The sequence below is a fragment of the Mytilus edulis genome, chromosome 8, assembly GCF_963676685.1.
Source record: "Mytilus edulis chromosome 8, xbMytEdul2.2, whole genome shotgun sequence".
Taxonomy (NCBI): domain Eukaryota; kingdom Metazoa; phylum Mollusca; class Bivalvia; order Mytilida; family Mytilidae; genus Mytilus; species Mytilus edulis.
The window spans coordinates 13,968,386-13,978,938 of NC_092351.1; the positions used below are offsets into that span (position 1 = coordinate 13,968,386).

A 10,553-nucleotide genomic window follows, 5' to 3' on the forward strand; every position below is an offset into this window, starting at 1 on the left:
TGATAAACATTTTTACTTCATGTCAGATTTCCTCTAAATGTTTTGGTTTTTGAGTTATCAGCCAAAAACTGCATTTTACCCCTATGTTCTATTTTTAGCCGTGGCGGCCATCTTGGTTGGTTGACCGGGTCACGCCACACATTTTTTAAACTAGATACCCCAAAGATGATTGTGGCCAACTTTGGATTAATTTGGCCCATTAGTTTCAGAGGAGAAGATTTTTGTAAAAGATTACTTAGATTTACGAAAAATGGTTAAAAATTGACTATAAAGGGCAATAACTCCTTAAGGGGTCAACTGACCATTTCGGTCATGTTGACTTATTTGTAAATCTATCTTTGCTGAACATTATTCCTGTTTACAGTTTATCTCTATCTATAATAATATTCAAGATAATAACCAAAAACGGCAAAAATTTCCTCAAAATTACCAATTCAGGGGCAGCAACCCAACAACAGGTTGACCGATTCATCTGAAAATTTCAGGGCAGATAGATCTTGACCTGATAAACATTTTTACCTCCATCAGATTTCCTCTAAATGCTTTGGTTTTTGAGTTATAAGCCAAAAACTGCATTTTACCCCTATGTTCTATTTTTAGCCGTGGCGGCCATCTTGGTTGGTTGACTGGGTCACGCCACACATTTTTTAAACTAGATACCCCAAAGATGATTGTGGCCAAGTTTGAATTAATTTGGCCCATTAGTTTCAGAGGAGAAGATTTTTGTAAAAGATAACTAAGATTTACGAAAAATGGTTAAAAATTGACTATAAAGGGCAATAACTCCTAAAGGGGTCAACTGACCATTTCGGTCATGTTGACTTATTTGTAAATCTATCTTTGCTGAACATTATTCCTGTTTACAGTTTATCTCTATCTATAATAATATTCAAGATAATAACCAAAAACGGCAAAAATTTCCTCAAAATTACCAATTCAGGGGCAGCAACCCAACAACAGGTTGACCGATTCATCTGAAAATTTCAGGGCAGATAGATCTTGACCTGATAAACATTTTTACCTCCATCAGATTTCCTCTAAATGCTTTGGTTTTTGAGTTATAAGCCAAAAACTGCATTTTACCCCTATGTTCTATTTTTAGCCGTGGCGGCCATCTTGGTTGGTTGACTGGGTCACGCCACACATTTTTTAAACTAGATACCCCAAAGATGATTGTGGCCAAGTTTGAATTAATTTGGCCCATTAGTTTCAGAGGAGAAGATTTTTGTAAAAGATAACTAAGATTTACGAAAAATGGTTAAAAATTGACTATAAAGGGCAATAACTCCTAAAGGGGTCAACTGACCATTTCGGTCATGTTGACTTATTTGTAAATCATACTTTGATGAACATTATTGCTGTTTACAGTTTATCTCTATCTATGATAATATTCAAGATAATAACCAAAAACAGCAAAATTTCCTCAAAATTACCAATTCAGGGGCAGCAACCCAACAACAGGTTGACCGATTCATCTGAAAATTTCAGGGCAGATAGATCTTGACCTGATAAACATTTTTACTCCGTCAGATTTCCTCTAAATGTTTTGGTTTTTGAGTTATAAGCCAAAAACTGCATTTTACCCCTATGTTCTATTTTTAGCCGTGGCGGCCATCTTGGTTGGTTGACCGGGTCACGTCACACATTTTTAAAACTAAATACCCCAAAGATGATTGTGGCCAAGTTTGGATTAATTTGGCCCAGTAGTTTCAGAGGAGAAGATTTTTGTAAAAGATTACTTATATTTATGAAAAATGGTTAAAAATTGACTATAAAGGGCAATAACTCCTAAAGGGGTCAACTGACCATTTCGGTCATGTTGACTTATTTGTAAATCTAACTTTGCCGAACATTATTGCTGTTTACAATTTATCTCTATCTATAATAATATTCAAGATAATAACCAAAAACAGCAAAATTTCCTCAAAATGACCAATTCAGGGGCAGCAACCCAACAACGGGTTGACCGATTCATCTGAAAATTTCAGGGCAGATAGATCTTGACCTGATAAACATATTTACCCCATGTCAGATTTCCTCTAAATGCTTTGGTTTTTGAGTTATAAGCCAAAAACTGCATTTTACCCCTATGTTCTATTTTTAGCCATGGCGGCCATCTTGGTTGGTTGACCGGGTCACGCCACACATTTTTTAAACTAGATACCCCAATGATGATTGTGGCCAAGTTTGGTTCAATTTGGCCCAGTAGTTTCAGAGGAGAAGATTTTTGTAAAAGTTAACGACGCCGGACGACGGACGACAGACGACGGACGACGGACGACGGACGCAAAGTGATGGGAAAAGCTCACTTGGCCCTTCGGGCCAGGTGAGCTAAAAAGGCACAAAACATCTTCTTAATACAAAATGAAGTTCGATCCAATTTAACAAAGAGGGGAGCACGCACTCGTTTACATGCTAATGACTAAAATCAGTCTGAAAGATGCATGTTTTTCCCAAAACATCGCAGTTTGTGGTCCAAAAAAAATATTGTACATTGTCAATGTCATGACCTTCCCTGAAACTGTATTATATGTCATTAATTAGGAGAAGAAATGTATGTGATGGTTTTTATGATTGTATTGTTTTTTTTACTCATATTATTATATACTATTTTTTGGCAACAAACATTAACAATTCTGGACATTCTTTTTTGATGACGTCATGGTTAATTCTTAAGATCTAGAGGGAAAGACCCCAAGGTGTCAGATTTAAAACAAAGAAAGTTTTTGCTCTTTATCGAATAAAAATTTGATTGAATAATTGTATGTGTTATAGGAAATAAAAGATTAAATAAAGAAATAACACTGAAAATATGAGATCAACTGATGAAATAATGGAAAATTAGTGTCCTATATCCATAATTTTAGCTATCTGAATTACAGCTCCCTCATGATGGTCATTACAGAACAATGTTCTTTACCTTGTAGTAAATGTCTTGGTACATTAACAAAGTCTGCCTTTTGTATTAAGTATCTCTGGCTTAACTAGAAAGAAAGTAGTGTGAAATTAATCATTTGTTAAAGTACAATATCATCTTTCATTATGTATGAACTTGATAAAACTAACTGAAATGTGACTTTTTATGTGTCTTGTTATAATTTTTGTACAATGTTCAAATGAAGTGTTAAAGCATTTTTAAAATTTGTATTATTAATGCCTTTACTGAAACATACGTTTTAACAATGTTTTCATATACAGATTACCAGAACTAGCTATTCACAATATAAGCAAAATTTCAATGTTTTAAAATTAATAATTTAAAACTGAAAGATGTTAGAGTGGGGCGCACATATTCACTGGGGACACAAGTTTGCCGTTTCATGATTTGAGGTGTAAAAACTTCGAAGGATGGCTGAAATGGAAGAAAAATGCTGGTAAATTATATTTTTATAACAAATATGATTATTTTTAAAACTGATACAAAATTGAGGCACTTATTGCAAAGGACTGAAAAACGAACAACGATTTTCAACAAATTTCCGGAATGAAAAACAAGATTTCAAAGAAGTATTTCTATCTACTTCTTTGAATGATTGTCCTAAATTTCAGTTCTTTACACATTTGAAATGTCTTCTATTCATCTATAATGAAATTGGTTTGATAAATATTTTTTAGAGCTGCAGTTATTTGGTTTTAAATAGATGTGTAAAAATGGTGAATATGTGTCCCCCATTGACAAAACATCAGAAAATTTCAAACAACATTTAATCTAATTTTTCAGATGATTATTTTCAAACAAACACCTTTTGAAGGTTAAGAATATTTTGCATTTGAAGTTATTTTCATATATAAATATCAGTATACTTCAAAACATATAACCTGAACATTAACTGTAAAAAACATGGAAAGGTGTGGCGAAAATGAGCACCCCACTCTACTGTGAACACTGATTTTGAGATTCAATGTGAAAATAGACTCAATTGATGTGATAGCAGTTTTAGTATGTATCTATGTACTATTTTTGTTTAAATAGTGGTACTATACATATAAGTAAATGTACCTTCCAGAGAGTGGAAAGAAAAGATTCTTTCTCTGCTAGACTACTGGCACTCCATTTAAATATTTTCTCAAAATGGAGGTCGAATTCTGCTGTTTCCTGCAAAGATAAACAGTAAAATATTTATTACACTTGATTCCATAAAAGATATAACAATTTTCAATAACTTTTAAAAATGGCATTGTGAAGTTTAAAATTCTTTTCCTTAGGCAACAAAAAACAAACATAGGACATTGTTCTGAATAGTTTCAATTTAATACAAATCAACATTTTTTTTAAAGAACTGAATGTTACACTTAATATTTCTGAAAATGAAGTGTTTTGTCTTTTTTTTTGTCATCAAATCAAATATCATTATACAGCATTTTAAAGCAAGTTTTAAGCAGTATTGGTTTTGCTCATTGTTAAAGGCTGTACAGTGCCATATAGTTGTTCATTTCTGTGTCATTTGGTCTCTTGTGAAGAGTTGTCTCACTGGCAATCATACCACATCTTTTTTATATGTACATATAATTACTATACTCACCTTATTTGTACTTTTCCCATCAACAGTTCTTAGTTCTCTCAGTAACCATGACAACTTTTTCTTATATGACTCCCCTTTGTCAGCCTTCTTCACTTGGTATACTCTTGGCTGTACAGGGGTAATATCTGTTGATACTGAAATAAACCAAACAGTACAACTCAATACTTCTAATCAAAATGACTTAATTCTGTACCCACTAATTTTTCCAAATTTATGGGTACATGCATGTAAATGATAAAATAAAACTTAGAAAAATGCATTTTTTCTGTTGAATTTTCTGTGTAAACTTTCCATTTCTGAAGTTTGATATATGATAATTATACTTTTCAAATTTTAAAATGTGCTTTTTCACAAAACAAAAACTGAAAGAATTGGTGATTTTCTGAACTTGTATGACTTTATCAAAACATTAAAGTAAATTCAATGAGTCTTTATATTGATCACTACTTTTAAGTTAACCATAAGCTATGATTGTCCTAATTCTAAGTTGGCTCAAAATACAAACACAACAAACATTTTTTCCATATCTCTTCAACAAACCAGGTGAATTTACAGTCTTGTCACATCATAATAAAGTAAACTCTCCCATAGAGCAAAATTTAAAATTCATTCTTTTGGAATTTGTCGAACTTTGCTGATCCTGCATATGATATACAATATAAAAATTTCCTTTTAAATGAATGTGCAGCAAAATACTTTTTCGCTCAAAATATCTAGGTTCTTGCAGCCCATGGTCATGACTGTAATATAAACAAAACATTATGAATACATGTATATATCTTAATTCTTTTACTTACAAACAGCACAAAGAAAACTATTTTTCTTTTTCCGTCCCACTTTTGTGACATGAACAAATGCCACCAGTTGTTCATCATTAGGTAGAAAGACGTCCCTATGTAATGTATGTTTTATAGCTGTCATTTCTGTCGTATCTGAAAAAGACAAACATTTCACTCTATAGTTTAGGCCAAACAAAATAGTATGTTTGTTTACTGTTACATGCTGACAAAAAATAGGGTAGGTACAGGGCTCACACTACTTCAGAATTATAGGGAGAAGTGACTTCTCTTTTTGAAACTGATAGGGAGAAGTGGTGAGATTTGAAAGAGAAGTGCTCATTCGCGCGGTGCGATACAATGTTTGGATTTTACAATAGTATAAAGGGCCATATGTAAATAATGTTCTTTTTATATTGTTCAATTCATATCTGAGTAAAAAAATTACAATTAAAGTAACATTTGAAATTAAAAGTCGTTTAAGTTTTACTAAGGTTCTTGTGAGAAACTACCAACTAAATAACTAGCACTAAAAAAAAAAAAATTATTTTAAAAAATGTAAAGAAATTATAATACATCAATTATAATTTAATTAAAAATTATCTTGTGTATGACATTCAGTGTTTCTCATAAAAAAAATATAAAAGTTATTAAGCTGGGCCAGAATATATTGATATTAGTATAATAGTCTCAGAGTTAAGCAACTTTAATCAATAGTTTGAAACAATCCATAAAAAATATAGGGAATTATATACACCAATCAATTAGATGTTACCAAAAGTCTCTTAATGCGTGTGGAATGCGTAATTTTTCCCTTTGGGATCAATATTCTTCTGTCAGCTGTTCCATTCGTGCGTCCGTAGTAATTATTGTAAAAGTACGGATTTCGGTCATAGCTGGTCCGGTTCAGATCCGGAGTTTAGAAATCGGTCAATGGCGGACGAATGCAAGAAAATTTACAAAAATAAACGATGTTTGACAAGTTATTTGGAAAGGAACATGACGTTTTTAATGCAATAAATGGATTAAAAATTTACTGGAGGCAACTTTTATCACGTTTAAATGAAGTAACAAACTTATGTTGCCGCCGAATTTGAGGTTGATGTACGTTTTCGAGTAACAAGCACCGGAACTTGCAGAAATGCACGAAGTGATAAAAAGTTGTATTTTTATCAAATAACCTGCTACACACTACGAAGACAATGCTTCAACCTCTTTTCTAAAGATAATGAATCGTTTATGTCTGAATTTCTTTAATTATCAATAAAAAATTGATGTTTCATCAACTTGGTAAAAATTGAAAATGTCCGATGACGGAAGCGACTGAAAGCGACTATCGTCAAGAACAGGGCGACTTGTTTTCGCTTTTGGGGGTCGGGAAAAGCGAAGTGACGGTCAGGAAGGCGACTTCTTCGCCCAAGTCGCCTGGTAGATAGGTAGGGAATTTTTTCATCTTTAATTAACAAATTTAACATTGAGTCTATGAGAATAGCAGTGTTACTTTAACAGTCATGACAGTGCTTAATAAAAAATGGTAAAAAAAGAATATATGTAGGGTAGGGAATAAAAATTAGGGTAGGTAAGGGTACAGTAAACACACATACTTTTTGTTTAGACTTGTCAGAACCAATCTTCTAGTTAAGATTTGGACACAATGGTTATCCGCTTTAACATGTTTACCCTCATTTTAGTTTTCCTGATCAAAACTGTTGAACCAAAACATTTAAGAAATGGCCGTCTTAAGTTTAATTCACCCAACTCTGTACTATAGTAATACTGATTCTGGTAACAGTTTATTGTACTTGTGAATTGTGTCATGTGTTTTGGAGAAAATGCCTGTTAGTTGTCAGTTTTGGTGTATCCATGGCAACAACCTGCCTTTATTTGCCATAAGATATTGCAAAAAAGGGGGTAAAAATGTCACATATATATATCACCAAAATTAGCCAAAAGTAGAATTTCAATCCCTTGGAGTGATCATACCTATTCTGAAACTGTTTGCATATGTCTTTCAAGAAATCAAATAAAAATCATGTCTTTCCTTCCATTTTTTGGTAAAATTGTTCAAAAACTTGTTGATGGCTAAATTGGTACTCAGTTGTTTCAAGACAAATTCTATTTCAATATAACTTTCATATTTAAAAAAATCCACAGGGGCCAAAAATGTGAAACCACACACCTAACCGTGTACATGCTACTTTGACCAGTCAGGGGACTTACTTAAACAAGTGATTTTCTAAATCACTGATTTAAGTAACATTATTTCCATAAAGGTTGGAAGTTAGAGTTGTCTTTCTTTAATAATCACCTATTTAAGTAGTACAAATTAATCACTAGAAGAAGTGATTTAATTTTATTGTAGCTTTAAATGTAAAATACTAATGATCCAGGGACTAATTATGTTTCTAAACTTATCAGAACCAGCATCTGTGTTGTCTAGGATGACCAGGTCATTTCAGGTGATGACCTTGTACTGAATCTAGGATAATGACATAAAAATCACTTGTTTAAGTACCAGACCTCAATTTCCTTCCCAAAAATCACTTCTTTAAGTATCATTCTTGTAATAACCCCTACTAATTTCAACACCCCCCGAACAGTGATATTTTTATCGCGAACAGTAGAATTTTATTACATAATCTGAAAGATGAAACCTTGAACTTCACTGGAAAAATACTCCCACTGCTGTGAAAAATCTTTTAAGAAAGTATCAGTTCATTATATAAAGCCATTATTATAGCATTTTTTCAACTAAAATAGAATTTTCAGCTAAATGATAGCATCAAAGGCATAAACCTTGCTACTTAAAAGAAGCCAAAAGTTCCTATTTTTTAATTTTAATAATTAAAAGATATTATTTAAACCTATGTGTTTAAAATTTTGAAAAAACTACAAAATCCCAATTTGTGACAAAACCTCGAATTTGCTTCTCAAATAAGTGATTTAAAAATCACTTATTTCAGTAAGTCCCCTGACTGTTGACCATCATCCTTGAAATTGTAAATGGGTTCAAAGTCTGTGCATTAGATAGGGAATTTAATATAGCACAATTTTATTTCAAAGTCAATATATTTCTTAAGGTTGTGACCCCTTCTGTAGCCATGTGAATTATAAATTTTAACTGCAATAGTATCAATCAAGCAAAGATTATGAATAAAAGAGAGACCATTTTGTATATATTAAAGGGAAACTTCATGGAAAACATCATTAAGGTAGATGGGGTGTCTAAATTATAATCCATAGAATCTTTTAATAATTTGCCAAAATGTAGTTCATATCCTGCTTGTATAAAAACATTAATAAAAAGAATGGGTCACCGGACTTATTTTCAAGCTACAGGTTGTTCAAAATTGTCAAGATTTTGTATAGATTATGCATGGAAAACCCATTTTTCCGCCATAAAACGCAAACCACACCATAGAATTTTGAGATAAAATATGAGAAGATAGCTTCGATATTATGCTTTCAGATAAGAAAAAGAAAAAATGGGGTCACCAGACTCGTTTTCTTGCTACATGTAAAAATGGGTAAATTCCTAACACATTCTATTGTAAAAGTAACACTATCTGAATTATCTGCCCTTGCATTTGAGTTGCCTCCCCTTATTTGACAAAGTTGGAAAAAAATGAATCAAACAAAAGAATTCTTATTTTTGTAAAATACAATCATAAATATGATCAAACATGGCATTTTTTATATTATAATGAAAATTCTTACACATGAATTACCTACTACTATAAAAATTTGAACATTTCATCAAAGATCTAGACCTTGTTTTCTAGTATTTCAAAATCCAAGATGGAGGAAGACACCCTATCTACCTTAATTATCATTTCATTGCATTTGAAGGAAATTTGGATTTTGCAGAAATCAAAACTAAGATTTTTGTAGAAAATCCACACACTTTTACTTTAGTACAGAGATTTTTGTTATAAAATTATACACAACATGCACAATGATTACTAACTTGTTTTTTTTTCTGTTATGTGCTAGCAATTATTATACTATTTACAAAAAGTCACAAACGTGAACCTTTAAATTCCCAAAACACTCATTGAAATAATATAGCAGAAGAATTGTTTTCACACTGAGGTGAAAGGGCAGAGTTATCAGACAGGCAAAGTTACCACTTTGGCGGAATTATCAAATTATGTGTATGGTTAGCATGGTAGATCATATGTTTTCGTGTAATAATATGAATTTGTATCATGCATGCTTTTTTCAATGGAAATTGTGACGTCATAATGCATTCTGAATAACACTAAAACCCATGAGACGAGGATACATCTTTAAACATTAATTAATTTGAACAACAAAATGTAAAGAATGCAACCTTGTTATTCCCCTAAATTTCAATCAAGGATTTGTATAGTATAAGTAACAGTAACACTAATCCTTGTTTGGACAGATCAATTATTTATCATTAAATGGGTTTTTTTTTTTGTTTATTTTTATTCAAACATGCTCAAATACTATGTTGCTGTTTTAACATGTTTAACAATGTTTAGTTATAATTTATGTATTTGATGAATGTTCATTTATTTCTTTAAGACCGTTTTATTATTTAAGAATTCAATGCTTCTTTTTGTAGCTTCATTGGGGTGTAAAAGCGTTGACCGAAGTACATTTTGTTTGAAGCGCTAAAGCCCTTCATTCTAAAAATGTGCGCACGGTCAACGCTTTTACAACCCTATGAAGTTACAAAAAGAAGCATTCAATACTTATAATTACATTTTTTAGCTATGATCATGAAAACACGAATTTTATAATTTATTATTTAATTCACCTGTGCACTTTATTGTGGGACCAGTGTTATCATGACTGAAAAGTTTTATTGAGCAATGCAATTGCTAAAGGAATAACATGTGATGTCCAGTTAGCCAATCATAATAAAGTATTATAATGAAACATATATCTAATGGAATTATTTATATTTGAAAGTGATAAGTTTACTTCTAAAACCTGATCAGGAGTTGCTTCTGTGGGGTGAAGACCACGTATTTATGACCCAGCAGGAACTGCCACCTTCAGGAACGAATCAAAGAGTGCATAAACTCAGGAGTCAAACTTGTGTGGTGCGAACGCTAGGAGGTACTGGCTTTTTGGAGAAAAAAGACTTGATACCAGTTAACTAAATGTGTATCATCCTAAGTCTTAGCATAAACTGATAAACAAACTGCAGAAACTTCATCCTCCCACTTCAGTTTTTTTTAATTACTTAACGATTTGTTTTACTTGCGAGTTCGAAAAGAAT

At 32.0% G+C, this 10,553-nt stretch overlaps 1 protein-coding gene across 12 annotated transcripts in view; it reads right to left on the bottom strand.

Annotated features, from left to right (window-relative positions):
* The window catches only part of LOC139484867 (exocyst complex component 1-like), a 103,673-nt gene that overhangs the window by 92,976 nt on the left and 144 nt on the right, over window positions 1–10,553 (bottom strand). For 10 of the 12 annotated variants that reach the window (XR_011655180.1, XR_011655179.1, XM_071268877.1 and 7 more), the window contains exons 2-5: window positions 5,321–5,455; window positions 4,524–4,657; window positions 4,001–4,096; window positions 2,921–2,984 (exon numbers count right to left, since the gene is read on the bottom strand). Coding sequence is in view for 10 of the 12 variants with exons in the window: in XM_071268877.1 (XP_071124978.1) it covers window positions 2,921–2,984; window positions 4,001–4,096; window positions 4,524–4,657; window positions 5,321–5,455 (429 nt within the window). In the remaining 2 variants the exon portion in view is untranslated. Of the gene's footprint in view, window positions 1–2,920; window positions 2,985–4,000; window positions 4,097–4,523; window positions 4,658–5,320; window positions 5,456–10,252; window positions 10,502–10,553 lie in introns of those variants that run through there. The other 2 variants (XM_071268883.1, XM_071268880.1) reach the window with 2 other exon arrangements.